Source organism: Lagopus leucura, unplaced genomic scaffold (genome assembly GCF_019238085.1).
Source record: "Lagopus leucura isolate 7727_CA_CO unplaced genomic scaffold, USGS_WTPT01 Super-Scaffold_100008, whole genome shotgun sequence".
NCBI lineage: Eukaryota > Metazoa > Chordata > Aves > Galliformes > Phasianidae > Lagopus > Lagopus leucura.
This window is the reverse complement of record NW_024962265.1, coordinates 13,048,900-13,073,581: the sequence shown is the minus strand read 5'-3', so window position 1 is coordinate 13,073,581 and position 24,682 is coordinate 13,048,900. Positions and strand designations below refer to the sequence as shown.

General features: G+C 38.2%; 1 protein-coding gene across 2 annotated transcripts in view; it reads left to right on the top strand.

The window, feature by feature from the left end:
* The window catches only part of NAMPT (nicotinamide phosphoribosyltransferase), a 29,644-nt gene extending 5,277 nt beyond the window's left edge, over nucleotides 1-24,367 (top strand). Inside the window, exons 1-12 of one of the 2 annotated variants that reach the window (XM_042872404.1) lie at nucleotides 4,167-4,203; nucleotides 4,688-4,779; nucleotides 5,140-5,296; nucleotides 6,505-6,608; nucleotides 9,054-9,182; nucleotides 9,644-9,802; nucleotides 10,159-10,295; nucleotides 12,354-12,579; nucleotides 13,671-13,790; nucleotides 19,160-19,300; nucleotides 19,442-19,576; nucleotides 21,476-24,367. In XM_042872404.1, coding sequence (XP_042728338.1) covers nucleotides 4,182-4,203; nucleotides 4,688-4,779; nucleotides 5,140-5,296; nucleotides 6,505-6,608; nucleotides 9,054-9,182; nucleotides 9,644-9,802; nucleotides 10,159-10,295; nucleotides 12,354-12,579; nucleotides 13,671-13,790; nucleotides 19,160-19,300; nucleotides 19,442-19,576; nucleotides 21,476-21,589 — 1,536 coding nt within the window. In that variant the 5' untranslated portion in view covers nucleotides 4,167-4,181 and the 3' untranslated portion in view covers nucleotides 21,590-24,367. Of the gene's footprint in view, nucleotides 1-4,166; nucleotides 4,204-4,687; nucleotides 4,780-5,139; nucleotides 5,297-6,504; nucleotides 6,609-9,053; nucleotides 9,183-9,643; nucleotides 9,803-10,158; nucleotides 10,296-12,353; nucleotides 12,580-13,670; nucleotides 13,791-19,159; nucleotides 19,301-19,441; nucleotides 19,577-21,475 lie in introns of those variants that run through there. The other variant, XM_042872405.1, reaches the window with a different exon arrangement.
* The last annotated feature ends 315 nt before the right edge of the window (nucleotides 24,368-24,682 follow it).

Here is a 24,682-nt window from a genome sequence, read left to right as displayed (position 1 = left end):
TCTATCAGTTAAACCCAATATTGTTAGGTGAAATGGTCCTTCAGATCATGACCTCTGTCTTTTCCTGCGAGTTTTCAAATGGTAGGTAGTGCCACAACAAGAGAGAGTCTTAGAGGAGCTTCATACAAGTCTCTCCAGGATAAATGCTTGAGGGACTGCTGCGGGGAAGTTATCTAACTCAGCATACTGTACGTGGGGGTGAGGATCCCCCAGATAAATATTTTCCAGTACCAGTTAATTCAACACCTATTCCGATACCACATCCCACAGTGTGGCTCTCCTTTTTGTTTGTCGCTTATAAAGGAGCATGGGTCAATTTTCACCTACGCTGTCATGGATCTAGCCCATTTTGGCATGTGAACAAGGCTGGCAGGATATTGACTAGCCCGTAATCCATGCCCTCTGTGATGTGCCCTAGATCCTGAAGTGCCCCAGTTGAGTGGTCCACAAGGACGCTGCTTCTTTGAGCTTGGCTACAGTATCTATCTTTCAAGAACTGGACTCTTTTATACCCATTTTGCAGTGAAGAGTTTTCGAACTAACTACAAAAATGTCAAGTACCTTCTTAGTTGTGCTGGTATTCTCTCTTGTAGAGGTAAAATTCAGACCAGCCCCTGCAGGCTAGATATGCAGGGTATTGTTTGCTTTGCTACAGACAGAGCTTAGAAGCATCTTTCTGATGGTTCATGATAGCACCCAGCTGAGCAGCAGGAATGTGAGCACACCAGATTTCTCTGCTGAGGTTAGAGCTGGGTTTCTCATATTCTCAAATGGCTGGCATGTATGGCCTTAAGTAACATTTTAAAAGAATTTCTTTGCAGACTCTTTTACAGTAAAGTTTGTAAACAGACTCTTATTCCAGAGAGTTTGTTACCTATTTAAAACAAACAACAAAAAAAAACCCCACCTTTGTCTCCTTCTCGTTTTTTTGTCACGAGTACTCTTAATTCATTTCTCTTAAAATTTAACTTCTTACAGTTGGTGTATTTTCTTGGATGGCTGCTCTAAATCTGTTTTGTGCTTCATATTATTTTTCTACTACATCTAGTTGAATAGAAGTATTCTTTATCCAGCATACACCTTTGTTTGGATTAAATGTAATAAGGAGCTGTCACAACTGGAGAATAAAAGTGCTCTATTTCAGATGTAATTTATAACCTTGTTGTAGATGGTTGTTCCAGGGCTGTTTGTTGAAATTCGTGGAAACAAAACCTAAGCCACAGTCTTTGAACTGAGTATCAAAAGACCTTTGAACATGTTTTGGAGTTCTGTTTTCTTGTAAGGGTCTCTTAATCTCGGTAGGAACTCCTGCTTGGTCTTTGTTTCTGTAGAAACGGGGGTTTCCTATAGAGCTTAGAGTCACTGCTGCTTATCAAGAGCCTGTCTGTACAGGTCCAGCTTCTGTCACCCACTACCTGAAAGCACAGCTTTATCAATGCTGTCTCAATCTGTAAGTTGCATGAAATACATTTCAACTGCCATCTATTGTCATCAGTTGTTCTTTCTACACTGTGTAGCATACAGGGAGGTGCAGAATATCATCTGACAACAAGGAAAGCTCAGGCAGTTTTGAAAGCATAGCTTTTATTTTCCAAGTGCCTTGTAGCCTCTTTTGTATCATCGATTGTGTTGTGTTGGGTTTCTTGTTTTTCTTTTTTTGCTGTTTTGTTTTCTCAGAGGTGTTTTCTATCTCTTCTGTGAGATGTTCCTGTTTCCTAGGGCTTGATCCTTTTTTGGATTTTTTTTTAATACTTATTTTTTAGCACCAGACATTTCATAGAATCTCAGCATGGACTGGGTTGGAAGGGACCTCAAAGCCCATTCAGTTCCTCCCTGTTGAAAGCAGGGTTATCGCCCACCAAATGAAACTGCTGTTTGACTTCCCTGCACCATCATTGTGGTGAATGTGTGTTATTCCCCATGCCCTAAATATCCAAGAATCCCCAGTAATGAGTAGAGCCATCATCATGCCCTGTAGACAGATGTGCCGTTTAGGTTCAGCGCCCTGCCTGGTAGCTTGCAAGCACAGCAGAGGCTATGAGTCCTTGAGGTGTGGGATGATGATGTGGCTTAGCATGGTGGATCTGGAGCCTTCCTGTTACAGTTAAACACATCAAGAGTGAGGGAAAATGGGTCTGGTGGTTTCTTCTCACCTACATGTACTGTGTGCCTGGAGTGGTTGGAAGGGGTGGTGCTGTAAGATTGAGGTTGTGTCTGAGTACCACAGAGTCCATGGGAGCCTTGTGGGCACCCAGTGGGTGCTCTGGTTTTATAGAGGAAACCCGTGGCTTCGTGGAATATTAAAGGCAGCCCAAATTATTCAAAATCACAAAGACTGGTTAGGTGTGAAGTAACTTAATTGTGAGGGAGGCAGTTTGGTTTTTTTTTTTACTGTTTAAATGGATTCTAATATGTGAGGAATAGAGCTACATCTTACATTTATAACTTGTAAAACAAATTATCTCTGTCAAATACTTGGTGAAGTTTAATTTATAAGTGTATCAATTTCATTCAAACTTATTTAAATTTGCATCCTTAGAAATAATATTTTTGTGGACAGTAATAGCTATTTGTTTTCAGTTTGAGGTCTAATCTAAAGTTACAAAAATAGCAGAACCTGCATATTTGATGGATTTGCATTTGGGTTTTTTTTTGTTTGTTTTTTAATTTTTCTTGGTTTGTTTTCTCTCTGTTTTGTTTTTTTCTTTGGCTGAAACTGTTGCAAGGTAGTCTGGAGGAGCAGTCTCCCCAGGCATGCTGCATAAAGGATACTTCTAGCTGTTGGCTTTCCAGTTGGCTTTCAGCCCTCAGGTTCTGCTCACGTACTGCCAGAGCACCCTGTTCTGCAGTTATGCTTCAAACCAGAGCTAGAATGGGAAGACTCTATGAAAAAGTGTTTAAATGCATCAGGAGAAGGTGGCACCAACTCAGTGTGTGCACTGTGCTCCGTATGTTAATCTGAGACCTGTAACTCATTTGATAGACAAAAATGTCTGGCTGGAGGAGATGTCTTTAAATGACTGAAGCCAGAGGTTGTTTCAAAGACAGTAGCGGGAGATCATGCAAGCTTTCATTATAAGGCAAATGTTAACTGCAAATACCTGCCTGTCTTAGTAACTTGGGTCATTAAACTTTATTAGAGACTTAAGTATGCATTCTCACATGGATGTAGTGCCTTGCTTGAATTGTTGTGGATAAAACAACAGCATTACATTGTTTTGTTCCAGAGCACATTCCAGGAATTCAGGTGCTCTTTTGGGAATTGTTCTTGGAGTGTCTGCCGTATTCGTCTTCATTTGTCAGCTCTGTGCTGAGTGCTCACTCTGAAATCGCAAAGCTGTAGCATCCCAGCAGGATGAAGAATGAAAACAAAGTCAGACAGTGTTCTGAAGCAATATGATAAAATGAAGTTCCAGCTTAAAGGCTGGTCCCTTGCATGGTCACAAAAAAGACCAAAACTTCTCATGCAGTCACAGTAACTTGTGTGGTAACAGCGTGAAGCAAGGAGTTCTGCTCTCTGTTGAAGTAAATGATCCTTCTGATTTGTTATGTTTTCCTCTGAGACCATTTAATAATTTTTTTTTGTAAGGGAGCTGTGTGTACATTCACACTCCCATTAGTCAGAAGAATGCAATATTTTCTTCAGAATGCTCCATAGGAGGCTTTGTGGTGGTGGGCTTTGTGTTTGTGTGTTTATGTGTGAACAGAACTGTATCAGCTGGCATTGTTAGTTTTTTGGAAGTTCTGCCTAGAGCTGGGGACAGGTATGTCACAGTTCATGGAGTGAGATGTTTCTGATAGCTAGAACTGAGTCTAAGAACTAGTTGGTAGTTCTCCCTTTGGAGTGGCTGTGGAATTGGAGCAGAATAGGTTGTGCTCCGTTGATGTCCGCTCAGCAGTGCTTTGTTTGAAATGAAGGCAGATAGCTTGCCATTACAAGCTTGGATTTTATTTGATTGGCCTTGGAAACTTCATACAAGTGAAGATAATGGAAAGATCTATAAATTGACCTTTTCGTTTATTTGACTGTTCCTTGCAGCATTGGAAACCCAAACACAACTGCTGCAATAGAAGAACCAGAAAATGCAATTGCACAGTCTAGTTGATTATTCAAGCTGAGCGAACTACTAAATAGAAGTGACATTTGAGAGGAAAAGAACCCGCTGTTTTTTAAGTTCTTAATGTACAGCTTTAGCAATACAGGTAATGGGAACTCAGATGCTTTGTTTTGAATGTGTCAAAGGTGCAGTTTAGAAAGACAAGAGAAATGTTCAGCTACTCCTTTCCTGGATTCTTGTGGTATTGGAAATGACACTTTTAAAGATTATTTGAGGCAAGTAGCAGCAGCAATTAAGTTACACTTAATCTTGTGGTTAAATATGGGCCTTTGAGAAAAATTTGGATGTGCCTTTAGCACCTTTTCAGATTTTGTTGCGTGGTGGTGCTTGACTGCCGAAGGATGAGAGGTTGTGAGCAGGTACAAACCTCAGGCAACTCTTCTAACAGCATTCCCAACAGTAACAGGCTTGTGAGCTGTCATTAATGCAATGTGGGTTTGGGAAATCCTCTCTGGCCATGGTGAACAAGACATTGGAGTAAATGCCACTGTCAGTGCCTTCTTGAGCCTGAATGGCTTTCACTTGAACTACATGACTACAGCCTTAACCCTTCAATTAAATGCAAGCAGATACCTCTGGGTTGGAAGTGGCAGACAACTTTGTGGCCAAGCCGGGTAGCTGCAGGAAGCAAAGTGTGGTGGAGAGAAAACTGGTTGGGCAGGTGAGTGCTCAGTGCTGCTCCTAAAACCCAAGCAATGAAAACTTCCCCAGTTAATCAAAGCGAAGTTGTGGGGGCAGTGGAAGAGTTGACCATGAAGGGTACTGGGGGAACAAAAGTTTTGTTGCAGAAACAAAGAAAGTAAGATAAGGGATACAGACTTCTGAACTGAAAATCTAAGAAAAATACAGGAGGGGACATCCCCTAAGGGCTTACTGTGTAGGGTGTTAATGGAGGAATAGGTCAGAAGAATTGGAGTGCCTGTAAGCTCTAACGAAGGTAGAGCTCTGCCCAATGACTTTTGATTTCTCTTGTGCTTTATAGTGTTGTTTCAAGCACTTACTGACGTCTTTCTTAATGTAGGTTACACACTACAAGCAATATCCACCTAATACAAGCAAAGTATATTCCTACTTTGAATGTCGTGAGAAGAAGACTGAAAATTCCAAGTTACGGAAAGTGAAGTATGAAGAAACTGTTTTTTATGGTTTGCAGTACATTCTGAATAAGTACTTGAAAGGTAACTATCTCAAATTCCAGTAAAAATATACCTGTAAATATAAATACCTTAATTTTTCCCAAGCCTTACTGCAATCTTATGGTTTAAACAATTGCAGATTATCTTGGTTGGTACATATTTATGTGATTCTGAAATTGAGGTGACCACCCCAATAAAGTGATACTGACTTCTAACTTCAGGAACCATCCTACTACTTTTCTTTATGACGGTGAATTATTAGAAATGAAGAGGTGTTCCTTCCCCACCTTGAAATTGAATGGAAACAAAACAAGCTTCACAAAATCACAAGAAGATCCATTTCACATTTTTGAATGCACGTTTTAATCTGTATTTGCTATGTGAGGTAGTAACTTTAATTTCCCTTATGTTTCCCTTGTTGCTCAGGTTATTTAATACGGCAGCTGTGTGTGAACTTGTTTTCAATGCTGGCTGATCTTAACAGTAACATTTGAAAATTCTGTGGTGGTATTTTAAGATCTTTTTTTTTTTTTCTTTTTTTTGCGTTGTGCAAATATCACCTTTTCTGACCATGCAAATTGCACTTGCCAAGCTTTAGAACGAAAACTGTAGCCATGCAGTTTGCATGCTTTTGCATTATCCAGAATCCATAAATATCTCTGCCACGTGTTGGAATTGAACTAAAATCAAAGCACTTAATAATCTTACTTCTTTTCTCTAGCAATCTTAGGATTGTTCTCTAACATTGCAAATAGACAATTAGTCCTAAAGCAGTAGCAGTGCTTACTCAAGTAATCAGTTAGTTTGTCTGCTTCTATCACAAAAGTAATTAATCAGAGACTTTTTTTTTTTTTTTAAGGCATCTCCTCAGGGATTCTCCTGGAGCAGTATAGCTGGAGACTTGTGCTAGGCAGGCTGTGTCTTGTTGAGTGTGTTGAGTTTCATAATTGCTATACTATTCCAGTGATAAACAAAACTCATGATGACTTATTAGCTATCATAAAAGACAAAAGATCTGAAATTGTCCTTGAGCCACCTGCAGACCAGAAGTCTATTTTGTGCTGTTGGCTTCACGAGCATCATAATCTACATGATAAATTAAATTTGGTTTAAACAAGCTACTATACTGCATTTGATGTGTTCTCCATGTCTTTTTTTTTTTTTTTTTTTTTTCCAAGCAAAGTAAGTCTTCTGTATCTAAACCTCTTGTTACTTATTTTCTAAGCTTTCATTTGTTTCTGAAACCACAGGTAAAGTGGTGACCAAAGAAAAAATCAAGGAAGCCAAAGAAGTGTATAGGGAGCACTTTCAAGATGATGTCTTCAATGAGAAGGGATGGAACTATATTCTGGAGGTAAAACTTAATGAAAATAATACAAGATAAGAAAGGATTTCTGAGTCAACAATAAAATAGATACGGCAGTCTCTTTAGACCAAGATATTTTAGCCATAATAGCGAAGAGTGGGTAAGTGTAGCTTTTTATGTACAGTGTACAGGGATTGGTAACTGTCAAAGAATGATCATATAATTGTAAGAGAAAAGCAGTGTCCATCCTTTTGGATGATAGACATGGCTTTGCAGGAGATAAGGACTTACGGCTGCTATCAGCCAGGTTAGATTAAGCAGGGGCTTGTTGACCAGTCTCCGTTCATAATTTGGTGCCTAGTGGTTGGTTGCATCATCTGTACTGCTGTCTGTAACTAATCATAGCTGTTGTAATTCTAATGCAGGAAGCATTACAACTTTTTTTGCATGTGTAAATAGTTCCAGAAAATGTGTAAATGTGTTTTGTTCAATTGTTTCCCAAGTTTTTTCAGAAATGCTTCAGTTCAAATCTATTATGAAATACAAGACTTGAGACATAAATCCCTCCAAGTCTTTCCACATTTTATACTCTTTCTTTTTTGTTTGTATGTATGTCCATCTTCAAGTAATTGCAAACATCTCTGTCCATATTCAGACTAATAGCATTCTTCAGAGCTGTTCTAATCACTGTGGATGAGTTAAGTACTATGAATTCTAATGAATGGCATTTGACCCTTGGAAACAATTTTTAGCTCCTTGGGTTTATTATCCTATTGATACCCTGACTGAATGCATTGTATGGTGGCATCTGTTGGTAATCTGGAGATATATATATCTGGATGTCATCTAGCAGCAAGGCTGAGCCACAAGGTGTGCAGGAGAACCACTGTTCACGAAGAGATACTTAATGCAGATTGATTCATAGAAGTCTTATCCACTTTTGAAATAACTACAGATGTGAATTCGAACTGTATTCTTATTTAAGCTACATTATACTTGTGGACTGCTCTCTCATGTATTTAAAGTAATCCTGATCCTGCTTTTGCTAAACTGAATTGAACTTGTTATGCGGCGTGTCTGTCCACACTGAGTTTTAACACTTAACTAATCCCATTTCAGTGCTTTTGGCTTAGTTAAAGCAGCCATTCCACATGCCCCCTGTGAACATTGTTTGTCACTGCTCAGGTTTTCTTGCCAAAACAGTTTATAGAAAAACAAATATGATTTCCCCTTTTTTAATCTTAGATGTGAATGTCTGTCGACCTGGAAGAGTATGTTCCCTTTGCGTGCTTTATGCCCTTATGTGCACACTGAGATCCTTCTGCTTTTTATTACCTCTATAAACCTACCACTGCTTGCTTTCTGGCTCTGTTATCTAATTTCTTATGCTAGGTAAAGTGTAGAGGAAAAATATTATGCATTTTGTCTAAAATATGTACCAGATGTACTCAGTGTTTGCTGGGAAGACACATTATTACAAAAGAGAAGCTTACTACCTAAAACATCTGAAAATGATGATACTATACTGTTGTGATATGACCTTATTGCTTTTCATGGATAAAATGAACACCTAAGGGACTTTCAAATCTCCTGGGCTTTTTTTTCCTTTTAATTATACTTCTGTCTTCATAGAATCATTATTGAATATTTTTGAGCCTTTTGGACGGTCTTACTGTCCTTTATTTATTAAACTAGCACAATCATCTCCAAGTCTGAAGAACCCCAACCTGTGTGGCACATGAATGCAATTAGCTACAGCATAGTGCACTTCAGAAGAAACCTTAACTGCAGTGTGTAGGGGATTTTTGTAAATGTGTTTTGGGCACTGGAGAATATGTATTGATAGCAGTTAAGAATCTCTGTAATTTCTCTGAAGTTATGCAACCTTTGTTGCCTTTAAAGAAGTAATATCTCATATGAAGCTTTTTGTCAAAAAGTATTGATGTTCCAAATGTTTTAAGTGTTGTTGGTTTATCTGGCAATGTTGTTTCAGAAAGTTATAATTACTGTTCTGGAGCTACTGAGCACGACTTTTTGTGGAAGGGATATTCCATAGAATATTCAGTCTTTCAGGGATGAAAGACTGAATTTGACAGAAGAATGATACTTCAAAACTGGATTTTGTGTTTAGTGAATATTTGAGGTGATAAAATGTTCTTTCAAATAGGTTCTAGTAGATTCTAATCTGCACTGAGCAAAACTACTACAGCTTTTTGAAGGCTTAGATAGCAGCTAAACTTTTTTTCTTCAGATCAAAAACACTGAAGAAAAATGAATACCTAGTATTTCTTATTTCTATGAGTCTATGTATTTTTAGGTAATATTTAAACCCTTTTGTCTCAATTTGCACAAGGAATGCAACTGAAAACCTTCGTTTGATTTGATGAAGTGGCTTAGTCAGAAAACTCACAGACTGATTATTATCTGCAATCAAGTAAGAGAAATAATATGTATCCTTCCTGTTGCCTAATGACATTGTTCTTTCTCACATAGAAATATGATGGCCATCTTCCTATAGAAATAAAAGCTGTTCCCGAGGGCTCTGTCATTCCCAGAGGAAATGTTCTCTTCACAGTAGAAAACACAGATCCGGAATGCTACTGGCTCACAAATTGGATTGAGGTCAGTCTTGGAAAGTAGCATATTTTTTTCTAAATAAAAATTAATGCACTTAAATTAAGGGTTGAATCCCATATTGTCTTAAGGGAAGTCTGTGACAGCTTTCATTTTCTGCTTCAAATAAGCCTCGATTCTTTCTTTAGTACTCATACATAGACCTTTCCTCTCTACCTGGCAAGCGATTGTAATAATTTTATAGCAGTAGTTCCTTTGTAAGGGAAAGAGGAGGAAGGGAATCGTGTATGTCCATAGCTTGGGAGCAGTAACTCTTGAGATGGCTGGTACTACCCTGCCTTATAAAGGTATTATAAAGACTAATTACTTTAACCTAAAGTAAACTGTTGGAGGCTTTCTGAATGGGTGATGAAAATAAATAGCCCTTTTGTTTCTGAGCAAATGTTTACTTAGGATTCAAAAATTCTCACTCACTGCGTGCCTAATAATGGTTTGGGTTTTTGCTTCAGACTATTCTTGTTCAGTCGTGGTATCCAATCACAGTGGCTACAAATTCTAGAGAGCAGAAAAAGATTTTGGCCAAATATTTGCTGGAGACTTCTGGCAGCTTGGAGGGACTGGAGTATAAACTGCATGACTTTGGCTACAGGGGAGTTTCTTCACAAGAGGTAATACAGCTTTTCTAATAATCTGGGAAGTTTGATCTCAATCATGGTGGACAGCAGTGTGTATTTGTTAACAGTGGTAACTGTGTGCAACGGTGAAATTGTGAGTTCATAGAGTGCTGTGTTTGGACTTATGTGGAGGGAGTGGATCTGGATGCGTGGAGTGTGCCTGAACTCTGAGAATTAGACTGGGAGAGCTTCCTTCACCTTGGAAATTGTCATTCCTGTAAATGCATGAAGAGTGCATTAGTAAAAGAGGAACCAAGTCAGAGTTCTGCTGTTTCAAATCGGTGCTAGCCAGTAACTGATTTTAGGCTTCTATATTTGGCCTGGCAACTGAGAGCTGCATCTTTTTTCAGACTGCAGGAATAGGAGCTTCAGCTCATTTGGTGAACTTCAAAGGAACAGACACTGTAGCTGGAATTGCATTAATTAAGAAGTACTATGGAACAAAAGATCCAGTTCCAGGATATTCTGTTCCAGCTGCTGAACACAGGTAGGATTTTTGACAATTAATTTTTTTTTTTAATAGGAAAAAGTACATTTGGTTAAACTTACTCATCTTTATATCTAGGAATGTGCGTTTGGTTTTTTTCCACTTTAAAGGAAAAGTGGAAGCTTCACTTCATCTTAAGCTGTTTCATTTATTCCATGCTGTATTTGACTGATGCAGATGACGAAGCTAAAGTTCTGTACTGACACCTCTGTACATTCTAGGGGCTCAACAGTGGTGTGGTTGTTCTTAACTGCAAGTGTTTTTAAACTATAAACTTCCCAACAGAGTGAAGTAGTTGATGATCCTGGTGGTGGGTCCCTTCTAACTCACAGTATTATATGATTCTAAACGTACATGATTATTTTTAAAATGGAACCTGTAAGCTTACAAGAAAAAGATACTGAGGATGTGTGTTATGAACTTCACATTTACAATTTTGTTTAAAATAAAATGAAAAACTATATGAGGTACAACTTTCCCACTCTATTTTCCTTATTCTAAAGTTTCCTATCAACATAACAGATTCAGCCAATAGTATAATCCTCTATTTGTTGTGAATGAATTTGAGAGTAAGGAGTTCATCTGAAATGCCTGTTTAAGATCTCTGCTTTGATATTGGAATCTTCTACAGAGTCAAGACTGAGTGCACATCTTTGGGTATTACTTGTACATCTGCATACTGAAATGAGCACAAAGGAAGGAAAGACCTTTTTTTTTTTTCTTAGCTAGTACAAAATATAGCTCTTTTGAATAGAAGCTTTCATTCAGAATTGCAAGAAAGATAACAGAAAAGGTTACAGGAATAGTTCTAATAGGGTAGTGATCAGCTTTAAAGGTACTTTGTTTCATTTCACTTCCTGGATCCTTGCTGTAATGCTGTTCTAGAACTGCTATTTGATATAGAAGTAACAAAATTTGCCTGGCACATCTCTTGGCTGAACCCCACAATTGATTTAAAAAACAAACAAACAAACAATGGAGCAAGTGACTGTAAAATTCTGTATAATGACAGAAAACACATGGAAGCATCTTTTGCACAGTGTGCGGAAGTGGGTAGTGTGAGAGCATACTTTGTCTTAAACTGTCTTTTGTTTGAGTGTGTGCTGCCTAATGCAGACCAGTCTCTGTTTTCAAGCTGGTTCACGAAGTGGCTCTTTGCAAAAGACCTGGATTTCTCCAGAATTGTTCTGCTGTTCCCCAGCTTCCAATCTGAGGTGGTGCTGTGTGTGGTGCTTCCTTCTGGCACACCACCACCAGGTGTTGTTCCTGTGGGTGCCCCAGCCTCCTGGAAAGTAATTTTGTTTTCTCTCTTTGGTCCTGTGAGCCAGGGCTCGTCCACTTAAAAGTTAACGCTAGCATTTTTGGGGAAAAATTGCAACGCAGGTTATTTCTTACTGCACACCTATGTTTTATACAAGTGTTTTATCTGTTCACACACAAGTTATTGATGTAAGTTATGCCAGCCACATACAGACGGCGTCTGCTGATCAGCTGGCATGCAGTAACTTACTCCTTCTTTTAGCAACTCTGTTTCATGTGCTTGCCTGTACCCTTGTACCAAGGGTAAAGCTCTGAGGTTCTTCTGGAAGAAGCTTTGTGATAGGGATCTTAGTGGTTTTAAATTGTTATCCAAAATCAAATTTAAAAAAAAAAGTGTTAAGATTCTTCTAATTTATGCTGCTAATTCTCTACTTCCCATTTGATAGTCTGAAGTTCCAGAGCAGATGATCTGTTCTTGCATTTATAATTCCTTAATTGTTTGCATTTCAGATCTAAGAGAAACTCTCACAAATACAGAGAGTAAATAAGTAAAACTAAGTTACAGGTTAAAGAAGCTTTACATATCCAGTGTTTGTCTAAGCTACCAGAGATGAATCTGTGCTGCTGTTAGTACATTTGCTATCCACGCAAGACAGAGCACATAAGAACGTAATTTGTGCTGTCCTGTAATCACACTGCCTATTCTTATCTTGGTTTATTTCTGTTAGGAAATGCAGAACGTGTGGTTTAACACAAATGCTGCTCTAATGCGTTTTCTTTTTTCAATTGACTTCACAGTACCATAACAGCTTGGGGGAAGGATCACGAAAAAGATGCTTTTGAACACATAGTGACACAGTTTTCTTCAGTGCCTGTATCTGTGGTTAGTGACAGCTACGACATTTACAATGCTTGTGAAAAAATATGGGGTGACGACTTAAGGCATATAATTGAAGGCCGAAGTCCAGAGGCACCACTTATTATTAGACCAGATTCTGGGAATCCCCTTGACACTGTTTTAAAGGTAATGCTTTAAGTTCTCTATATATGAGATTAGGAAGGACAATTGTTTGTTTTGTAATGATTGGCTGGCCAGTAAACATAATGTTCTAGCTTAGTGTGCCTTGAAAAGCATACCTATGAAAAATCTGAACTTGTATCTCATTTACATATAGATACGGCAACTCCTTTGCAGCCTAAATTGCTTCGTTGTTTTCATTAAATGCATTCTTGCATACCATTTCTTGAAGCTTTTGTAACAGTTACCAGTGTTGCTCTTCTAATGATGTTAGAAAGATTCATCAGTTTAAAAAAAAAAAAAAAAAAAAAGTTATTTATTTCCCTCTTTTTATTTGTATTAATACAAATGCCAAGCAGGTAAGACTTCTTTCCTCCAATATTAGGTATCTTGGAGTCCTGTATTAGAATAATTTACCATTTTAAGGTGTAAATATGAGTTAAACACCCTTCTCTCTTCCTGTATGGGACTTGTATATATGTAAGAATTGTATGTAAGTCAATGACAAATGAACTGTAAGTTGAAAATTACTTCTGGCTGTCTAGTTGTATGCAGAAATGGTTGAAGTTTTAAAATAATAAAAGCTGTTGGTACCTCTGAATTTGAGTAGCTATCCACACTGTTTTATTAAATTTGGTAGACTCTGGGGATACTGGTATTCTCTCAAATCCATGCAGCTTTAACACTTCTTTCTTCTGGGCAAGTGACATCACAAATAGGAACTTTGAATTATCTTCATCATAGTAAGTAAGAAAAATCCCATCTGAAGAGTTGCATTTAAGTTAGTGCTGGCTAAGAAAATTGTAGAAAACTGAAAGCCTCCTTTGCCATCTTAAAGGTGATTTAAAAAAAAAAAAAAAAAAAAAAGTCAGATGACATCTGAATAGCAATAAATGACAGCAACCAAAGAGAGAAAGAAGGGAAGCATGGATTGGATTAGCTTTTGGATACGTGTTTATAAAAGCTTCATGGTCTATGACTGCTTTGAGCTAATGGCTTCTGCCACAATGGCTGGTGTGAGTTTTGTTTGTGTGCCTATGGTAGATATATTTGTTTTTTTACTTTCTTACTTTTATTTTGAACCTTATTTCCCATAGGTCTTGGAGATCTTAGGGAAGAAGTTTCCCATCACAGAGAACTCTAAAGGCTACAAATTGCTGCCACCCTATCTCAGAGTTATTCAAGGGGATGGTGTGGATATCAACACGTTGCAAGAGGTGAGAGATCCTGTTCACATGTCAGGGTGGTACTGGCCATGTTGCTATTTAATCTGGAATCTGTTATGACTAGTTAGGTGTTGCAGCTTTGCTACTGACCCCTCCCTGCCCTTTGTCCCAGACACTGGCTGTGATATCCTCCTGTGTAAAACACGTTTGTTAAAACCTCACAGAGAATAATTAAGATGGATAAATAGCTAAAAGGCATATCCTAACCTTAGTGTTGTAACCCTTCTGCTCATGCTGTCTCGTTTTTGTTTGCTTTTGTCCTGCTGTCAAACCTTATTCAGATAAAAATCTGGCAGTGTGTCATGGAGTTGACCAGATCAATCTATGTCTGTGACAGGGGCGACAGGCCTCTGCCCTCCCCCCCCACCCCAGTCCCACAAAAATGGGAAGGAAGGAAGGGAGGAAAAAAACAGCGGCAACAATCCAACAATCTATGGAGGAAAACTTATTTTACTATAATACTGGAATACAAGATAACACAATATATACAATTTAATGGAAATTGAGATTAATAAATCAGACAAGATGAGAGAGAGAGTTCCCGGGACCGATTCAAACCTGAAAAGCTTGGAATGGCCAGGAAAGCACCTCCAGCACCCACTGCCAGGCAGCAAGAGAGCGCCCCCCCCACCTGGAAAGGCCAGATCCTGTGACTGCTGTAATGTACAGGGATAGGTACTTGGGATTGGGGCAGTGACACTTTAATGCCCCATACACTACATGATGTTTTGATGTGGAATACTGAAACCATAAAAACATAGAACCATGACACAGTATTTGGTCCTCTCATTGACAGCTAAAGCATGCTGCGTGATTGCTGTGCTACAGCAATAATACTAATTAACTGGTTGGGTTCATTAGTTATGTGTGCTCTGATGAGTGTTTGTACTTGGAATTTTGAAGGTGTGGATTTTAAAGGTGACTTGTTAAAAACAAAGGTAAGGGGAGGTTAAGGAGTCCATTGGTTTGGTGACTAATGGAGTAAGGATTGTTGAAAGCCCAAATGAACACAGATTAGGCTGTGGTCTGAGTCAGAGTGACCATGTTGGATCATTGATGCCTGAATCTGGTAAATATACATAGTCTTTGAGAAATGACACTGAAGTGCCCTTTCAGCAAGACAAAAATCTAGTTATTTAGTGGTTGCTGCATTAGAAGCTAGTTAAAACTTCATTGCTGTTTGCTAGAAGGAGATTCTAGCTAACGTAATGTAGATAAGGAGGATAAGTAAGAGGAGGTGGACTTGACTTCATAAGGTTTGTTCTGCATTTTTCATCTTTAACTGTAACAGTTCAAAACCAGAAATATGTTGGACAAACTTAAATCCAATAAAATTAATTTTGATGCTTATCTTAGGTTGATACATTTTCAGATTCTTATTAGCTGGCTTGAAACTTCAACTCTGTTAGGAAACATCTGCATATTTAACATGTATGCATCATGTTAACCTCAACCATGGAACTCTGAGATGTTTGTCACTCAAAATAGAGTTCACACTGAGGTTGTTTGCTGATAGTACAGTCATACACCACAGTTTTGTTCCTGCTCCCCATAGCCTTGAAAGCAAATTTTATTCCTGTAGCTTTGCGAGAATAATCCATGCTAATGTTCTTAAGGAAGCAAGGCATGAGAAATAAGTCTTATGGTTAGATTCTAAGGGAAGAGGCTTGATAAATAAGCTTACTATTCTCAGTGGCTTTAAAACAGAACTTAAATACAACCTGGTGCTATTGTTAGGCAACATACGTACATGTGTCACAGACTCGTGAAAATCTGAATGAAAAAATGTTGGACCATTATTTCTTGTAGGAACTCAGTTTTCATTTTGTCAATTATACTTGACAAAGTTCTAAGAGGTAATAAGCTCATAGAGCATTGGTTGCATTCAGATAAAAGGTGATTGGGGACATGAGCACCTCTCATATGAGGAGGGACAGAGATGGATCTGTTCAGCTTGGAGAAGGGGAAGCTCGGGGGGATCTCATCGATTTTATAAATACCTGAAGGGAGAGTGTGAAAAAAGCAGGGCCGTGCTGTTCAGTGGTGCCCAGTGACGGGACAAGAGGCAGTGGGCACAATGTGGAGCACAGGAAGTTGTGTCTGAGCTCCAGGAAGCATTTCTTTACTGTGCAGTGATGGAGCCCCGGCGCAGGTCACCCAGAGGCTGTGGAGCCTCCTTAGCGGTCTTCCAAAGCCGCCTGGCCATGGCCCTGGGCACCCTGCTCCGAGCCTCCCTGCTTGGATGGGCTGGGCCAGATGGAATCAGAATTCCCTGCTAACCTCAGCCAGTCTCTGGGAATACCAAAACCATTATTAAAGTTACTTATGTTAAAGGATAAAATGCACTGCTCTCAGAGTTCTATAATAGAGCAGAAAAATAATTCCAGTAGCTAATGGGAGAGGATAAAAGGCAGAAGGAGCGATTCTTTGCTGATATTTTCCTCAAACTGTTGCTGACTGTGAGGAAAGTCTTACCTGTAATGTGTAGAAGTGGATAAAGTGTCCAATTCCATGGGGCTCACAGAATAGGTGTAACTCACTGCTGCTTACTGGCCACCTTCTCATCTTGTCTAACTGTAATCTTGCTGTGCACCTCACATCAGCTTTGATTGTTGAACTGCTGACCACTGAACTAATTTATGCTGTAATGTAGCAGCAAACCAACTTGGCTGAAAGGAATCAATTTTTCTGTTTTTGTAGTGCATGAAATTGTCCTATAAAACAGGATAATAATCACTGGCACAATACAAGAGAAATAGAAACTGTTGTCTTGAGCTAGGGGAAGCAGAAAAGGAGGAAAGCAACGCTTCTAATTTGGCAGCAGCAAGTTACGTTGGAGCAAAAAGACCACAAGCTTGCAGCCTATTTTAGTCATGTTTAAAATTTCATGGATTTTTCTTTCCTTCTATGTCAGCAAAACCAAGGTTACTATGCTGACTTGTGAAAGAATGGATAATAGCTTGCTATTTAAACAAAAAAAATCTTGAAATATAATTCATACTTGTTAAAAAGGAGTTTACATAAACAAATGCACTGTTGTGGCTGTCTTTTTTTCACTCTAAACCCCTATGGAAGTGATCATTCTAATTATTCCGTATCAGCCTTAGATTCTAGGCATGACCAGTTATGGATCTAGTGAGAGTAATGGGTGTAAGAGGAAAGCTAAAATGAGTAATTGCAGATCAGAACTTTTTAACTAGCTGAAAGAAAAATATAGAAAACAACTCAGTATAAACTGGATTTTAAAATTCTTTGTTTTAATAGGGAATGCTGGTAGAACAGGTAAGGAACCTTTTCTGACTTTCTTCTAGTATTTTCACTTTAAAAATCATTCCAATCTGCTAACTCCACAATATACTACACTCTCAAAGGACTTCCTTTTGAACATTCAATTTCCAGATGTCTTTAAATGGTTATAAAGGAAGAAAATCCTCTAACCTGGAGTCATAATTGTTAATCATGCTCATAATGGTCAGCAGGAGGTGGTCAAAACCTTAACACCAGAACTGTTCTATTGTTCTCCATTGGTTTTTCCTCTGGAAGGCTTCAGAACAGAAGGATAGAACTGGATCAGAGTCCAGGTGGGGTTTACCAACATTTGCCTTATCAAAAAACAGCAGTAAATAAGCAGAGTCCTTATCTGTGAGTCAAGGCTAGTTTCTTTCTGTCTTACTGGGTATTATGCATGATGAGAGGATATTGAAAGTTCTCTTTATTATCCTTTCTTTGTCGTGTACGTAGCTTCTGAAATGCATCAGGAAGAATTGTATTTGCACTGTAATGATCTTAAGCCCTTTGTCCTTTATGGATACTCCTTTCAAAACTGCTTCCAGGAGAACCTAATCACCTGAAAATACACGTTCTTATACAGGGTTGCTGTTGAGAATGATGAGGTAACTACTACTAAATTGCACAGGATTTCTGCATCCACAGGCACTGTTTACTCAAGACACAGTTTTTGAAGGGTTCCTTCCCTAGGCAAAGGTCATGGGAGTGGGGCCTGAGAGTCCTTCTACTTGCTACCTTGGATGAGGCTGAGTAAGCAGCTACTGTTAGATTGAGGAAAGCCTATTGAAAGATCTCTGTGGAATAAATCTCTGTTAAATATCTTGTGGAAGATTGTTCAAAATATTCTCTCATATCTAGGTCTCTGAAAGCAAGTGCAAATGCCCATAGGTGGGTTTCCGTTGGCTTTTTTTTGTTTTGTTTTGTTTTTTGTTTTCTTGTAGTTAGTCCCTCTCGTAGTTAGGATCCAGGGGTTCTGGCTGATGGCAAGTTAAACACGAGCCAGCAGTGTGCCCTGGCAGCCCAAAGGGCCTTGGTAACATTGGGTATCCATTGAGACAGCCTACATGCAACAAAATGGATAAATATACTCTGTTTACATTAGCTATCCATTTACTACTATATGAAAGTTGTCACTTCTTTCCACCCCCGCTCCCTTCCTTTAGAAAGCTTCATTTTACCTTAGCTGTCTCTAAAAGAAATGACTTCACATCAGCATCTCCTGGAACAGTGGTATTATCTGTTACTGTGGAATTTCTTTTTGGTGCACAAAAAATTACCAGATTTCTCAGGATGTTGGTTTCTGAAACTGCACTGTTGCCCATAGGTTATATCCTTCCGTTCTGTTCCTCAGCTTCCTTTTATCTGGATGGATGGGACTTCGCTATTTAACCATTTTCCATTTCCATGCTATTTCCATTTTGATGGAAAAATAGCATGGCCGAAGAGCATATTCTGTTGTAATTTTCTTTTTCTATTAGATTGTGGAAGGAATGAAGAAAAATAAATGAAGTATTGAAAATGTTGCCTTTGGATCTGAAGCTTTCACTTGTACTTCTATTAGTGAAACATTTAGGAGATATGAGATCAAACATTCTTAGTGGGGCTGTCATTACCTTTTTAGCCTTACGTAGGGGTAACAAGGGAAACAAATCTTGGCCATTTATGAGTGTGACTAAACTAGCACCCATGACTCTAGGCTAGGGGATGTCATGTTTGTATAGGTAGAATGGGATGAGGGGAATGCTGTAGTAAGCTTTAAGTTGACTTATTGATACCAGTGCAGTTCACATTAATCTGTATCTGCTTGAGAAGGTGCCAAAACATGTTCTTAGTAGCTTTATGTATTTCCATTTCTAGATTGCTACTCTTAATTCTAGACACTGTGATTTTTAAATTTTAAGTGAACTGCTGCATGCCAAGTATTGACAGGATTGTTACGTATGTCTCCTGGAAACTGAATGTTAGTTGGTTCAATTGTTTGTAAAAAGCATTTTGTTTAAGTAGTGTGTTATTTTGATGGAAAAACAGCATGGCTAAGAGCATATTCTAACATAATTTTCTTTTTCTATTAGATTGTGGAGGGAATGAAGAAGAATAAATGGAGTATTGAAAATATCGCCTTTGGATCTGGTGGAGCTTTGTTGCAGAAGCTAACTAGAGATCTCTTAAACTGTTCCTTCAAATGTAGCTACGTGGTAACCAACGGTCTTGGGGTATGTCTTATACTACTTCTACCATCATGTTTTCAGCCAGGGCCTCCCCACTTGACAAACTTTTTCATACCTCCTGTTAGATTACTGCCATCTACGCAAGGTACGCAACTCCAACAAAGCCCAATGTACTTTTGATTTTAGGTAAATGTCTTCAAGGATCCGGTAGCTGATCCAAACAAAAGGTCAAAGAAAGGCCGACTGTCTTTGCACAGGACACCTGCTGGAGATTTTGTGACACTTGAAGAAGGAAAGGGAGATCTTGAAGAGTATGGGCAGGTATGAATTTTCAAGGCTTATTACATTGCTCTTCATGCAGAAGTAGACTGGAAAGAAAGTTAATTGAAAACAAACTGTGAAATTATGTTTTTAATAGTTTAAATTTTATATTTTTAATCAGTTCAACTTCTGTCCTCAGTACTTCAGAAGCATCTCCAGTGCAAAATTCAGTACCAGTAAAATGTTAGGATGTTGTTAGAATGTCCAGATTGTACAGTTATCCACCTCTGTTCAGAAACAAGAGATACTGTTTTTTTCCCAAAACTAGTTAATGTACTTAATGTAATATATAATTATAATAATTAATGTAATATCTACTTAATGTAATAGAACATTAGAAGGATATAAAGCTATTGGAGAACCTCCAAAAGGGGACAACAAAGATGGTGAAAGGTCTAGAGGGCAAGACACTGATCCTTCTGGATCCTTTCCCACTTGAGATGTTCTGTGAGAGTGTTATGCTAGCCAAGTACTTCTGTATGAGCCATGCTCTGCAATTCAAGTAACATCCTGAGGTGAAGGGGGAGAAGGGTAGATTTTTATTGAACTTATATTTGCTTTCCAATTTGAGATTTGTAAAACAGTTCCTTCAGGTGTTAATGTTCTGTGCCTGGATTTTCCCAGTTTTCAAAGATGTAAATTAATCCACAAATTCAGTTTCCTTGTTAATTTTTTGCAATCACAAAATTAAGTGCTATTTCAGTAAAATAAACATGCTTTTTAGGCCAGTCTCCAGGCTTTCAGCTGGAAATCTCTTTAATTTTTCATTGTATGAGCACTAAACTGTTTAACTGCGTGTCTCTTCCTGAATTAAGAGGTTTGAAAATAAGCAAGCTATCAAATTGTACTTCAGCCATTAAAAGCTGGAAGATTCTTGTGTTTTCTGGTACTTGGAGACACATTTCTGTGCTACAAGTCAGAGGAATACTATTAGGCACAAAGTTTTTATGCAACAATAATCATAAAACTGACATCTCTGAGAAATGTAAACACAGAAAGCAGACAATCTCCATAGATAACATGCAGTGGATGCAAAGACCTAAGAAACAGACTCTCTGGAAGTATGATGATTGGACAAGTGATAATGGTTTTAAACTAAAAGAGGGGAGGTCTAGATTAGATAATAGTAAGAATCTCTGTTAAGAGAGTTGAGAAATCTCTTCAACTCAGTCATAAGACTTGGGGCCTGAAATAAGACAGTATATGGTTCCTTCATTTCTGTCATAACGTAAAGATGTTTTCTGTAATGGGATGTTGGACAGGGCTGTATGTGTGGTGCAGGTTCTGTGGCTCCCTGGGGAATGATGGAGAGATGCACTCTTTTGCAGGCCCTGCTTCCCTAAAGCCATGGGTCTATGTGATAGGTCTGCAGGCATAGCAGCTGCCTGACGTTGCTTTATGCTAAGTTTTCTGCACAAAGCTCTGCCTGTTGCTTTCAGTGTGCTGTTTGTGAGCACTTCTCGATGTGCTGTATTACAGAATTTTTATGCAAAGGAGACTGACTGTCAAGAAAGATATCTTTCATAGTTGTGTATAGAAAACAAAGACTTCATCTAAATTTCTGCAGTTGAATTGTACGTAAGATTTGGTTGGTGCCTCCTCTCCTAGCTAATCTAGCAGAGTCTATTTAGCTTATGTTGTTCTGTCTTTAGCCATGTGTGGACAGCTTACTTCGGGGACTACTCTGCACTGAACTTCTGTCTGTGTGTAGGGTAACTTAAATCCTTTCTTCTGTGTGGCAATGAGAGACAGAAGGTGAAAAGATTGGGTGTGATGGGAGGCACGAGCTCTAGTCTCATCAGTTTTGATTTGGGTCCTTGCATTTGAGTTTCTGTGTAATTTGTGTAACCTGTATTGTTTGTGCATTGACCGTTGCTAAATCGGTGGTGTTTCTTGCAGGATCTCCTTCATACAGTATTTAAGAATGGGAAAGTAACGAAGTCATATTCATTTGATGAAGTAAGACAAAATGCCAGGCTGAAGAACAGTGAACTAGAAACAGCGTCTCACTAAGTTTCATTCCACGTCTGTGTATGTGTGTAACAAGTATGTACTGCATAGCTACTGGATTTACTGTACAGATTTGTGTGTTTGTGTTTTATGACATTGTAGCCAAATTATTTGTTGGTTTATGGACATACTGCCCTATCTTTTGCCAGCCTTTAGAAAAGATAAAATCAGGAAATGGTACTTACATTGTAAAACATATTTAATGCTAAAGTGTGCTTTTTAGGGCCCTTTGCCAGTAGTGATTCAATCTGGTATTGATCTTTTCACAAATGAGACAGAGCTGAACTTTTTTATATATAACAGAATATCACAAAATGGATTTACATAAAATTATCATGATTGCTTTATGTTTATATTTAACTTGTATTTTTGTACAAACAAGATTGTGTAAAATATATTTAAAGTTTCAATAAGTAAGTCTTTCCAACTTTTCATGATTTTTATGAGCACAGACTTTCAAGAAAATATTTGGTGGGGGGGGAATCCATTGCCTTTTGTCCATTAATCAGCAAATAAAACACGGCCTTAAAGTTTGTTGTGACATTGTACCATTTGACGACTAAATCAGGACTTGTATCTCCTTAAGATCCTTTAGAATTGCTGACCTCACCGTTTCTTGTAGTTGTCTGTATTAGTTAATCTGCATCAAAGAAAGTTACTGTTCTTTTTAGAAGGTTTAGGTACTTACAGGCCTTGCTGGCACAGTGAGGTATGTAAATGGAATGCCAAATTTGAAAGGATTCTCTACTGCAACTTAACTTGCCAAGTCTATCCCACTTGGCGTATGCACCTCAATATTTTAATAGTAAAGTTTTTAAGAGATCTCCTCTTCCACTATAGAATATATGTGTAAAATATTGAAATATGGAAGCGGTGTATTTTAAAGTAATTACACTTCTGGGTTTATTTTTCATATACTGTAAGTGACATGACTTTAAAGCAGAATACTGGACTCGGTAGTGCACTTTTTTACTTTTTTGTATTTTTTTCATTGATTTGCCTTTTGTCAGACTGGATGTTAAATTGTAAAAAATGTTTAACTATTTTTGTTAACAACTTTAATAAAACTTTATGCTAGCCAAACTCCTACACGAATGGCAGAGCTGTTTCCCCTCCTCCCCCATCTCACTGGGGTGAGGAGGGGCTCTCATTCTGCAGAGGGTAACTGTAAGCAGTGCTTGAGAGATTTCTGAACTGTCTGCACTTGATTGTACGAGCTCTCTGCATATGCCTGATTTAAATATCTGCTGGAAAACAAAACTGTTGAGGATTTCATTTGAGAAGCTATGTAGTAACCTCTGAAACGTTAGTACTGTAGGCTGGCTCTCGCTACAGAAGGAATACCTCCCTTACTTAAACAAACGTGCAAATACAACAGCAAAAGCAAATGGCTGCTGTATTTTAATGATCAATGAGTTCATATACTATATAATTAATGCTTCTAATTAGGAAATGACAGTAAAGGAAAATGTTTGAAGTCCTCTGAAATAATTTAAGCCTACAAAAGTTATATGAAACATGCATTTAAAGGAAGATTGAAAAGCCATACTTCATTGTTTTTATTCTCTCACCAAAAAGGGCCACATCAAAGCATTCAGAATCTCTCTAGGGTTTGTGGTTAAGATATTTATGCCCGGTCTCAATAGTTCTTGTTCATGAAAACTTGTTTTCCACTGTTAGTGTATGTAATTATACATTTAAGTGATGTATTGTTTCAAAAATAGCGCTTTAGTAAAATTTTAAATGCTGACCTTTCACACTGAGGAACTGCCTTCCCTTTGCTATTAGTGATACTGTTTGTATTTGGCCAAGAAGGGATTTAAATCTGGACTTAGTACCAATAGCAGGTAAATAGTACAGAGCCTATTTTGCTCCTCCACACTAGGGAATTTTATGATGTACAGTTTAAAAAAAAGAAATGCTGCTTTCATTCTGTACCAATAAAAATTTTGATAACTATTAACTACCCATAACTGATATTTTTGTATTTGGGAACTGAGGATACGCTGTGGAAGCACTGTTTTCTTTTGTATCACAATGTGCATCAGTATTTGTCAGTGTTGTCTCAAATGTAGCTTGCTTGTTGGAGTCTTAGATCAAATTCTGTGTGTGTGCACGTCACCCTTGGAAGTTGTCATGTCACTCATCTTGGTAGTTGCTGATATATTTCAAAAGAGGGGACTTGGGGAGAAAAACACCCGGTGCTATTCAGACCCAAATACGTGTTTCTCTGTTTGACGGTTTGTCGTTTTGGGCATCAAGGAGTTGACAGAAGTTACTGCAGTGCTTAAACCATACAGTATCCTAATTCTTCCACATAAAAGCAAACAGCATGTTTAAGCTTGCTTTAAATTACTAGATTTGTAGTCATCGATATATTTTAATTATCCCCATTTCATAATATAACACAGTATTTGTATTTAAAAATAGGAACTGGGAGTTTTGTGTTAATACCTTATTTGTAACCATATTTAGCATAAGAAATGGATTTTATAAAACTATTTTTCTTGAGCTGCATGATTATGAAAAGATGTTTTTTTCCTACTTTAAAGGATGGGAGGAGAGAATAGAAGAGTACTTAACTGTTTGGATTGCCAAAATCAAAACTAAGTTGAAACATTTTCTTTTTCCTGTAGGTTTTTACATTCCTTCTTAACCTGTTCAGTGAGAATAAATATTCCTCACTTAAATCCTCTGTTAAAGTAATTCTAATGTACTTGGCATCAAATACCAGTATGTAATACACATGGAAATAAAGTTTAGTTCTGGCAGTGAAAATAAGAGCCATTTGCCTGTGTCTTAAAGTTGTGATGTTGGGCATCAGACTTCATTCATGTGCTCTTTGTTGCCAAACAGATGGGAGCATAGCTGTGCTGTCACGGTCTGCTGTAGAACTGATCTGACAGCTGCCGTGCAGTTCGTGGTCAACTCTGCTCTAAAGAAGAGAAGGAAAACTGAACTCTCCTTCCTTCTCAGTATTTTTCTTGCAGAGTGCAAGTGTATCTGTGGTTCACTATTGTGTGTGTTCTGCTTAAAGAGCATAGAGTTGTAGAATGGCCTGGGTTGAAAAGGATCTCAATGCTCATCTAGTTTCAA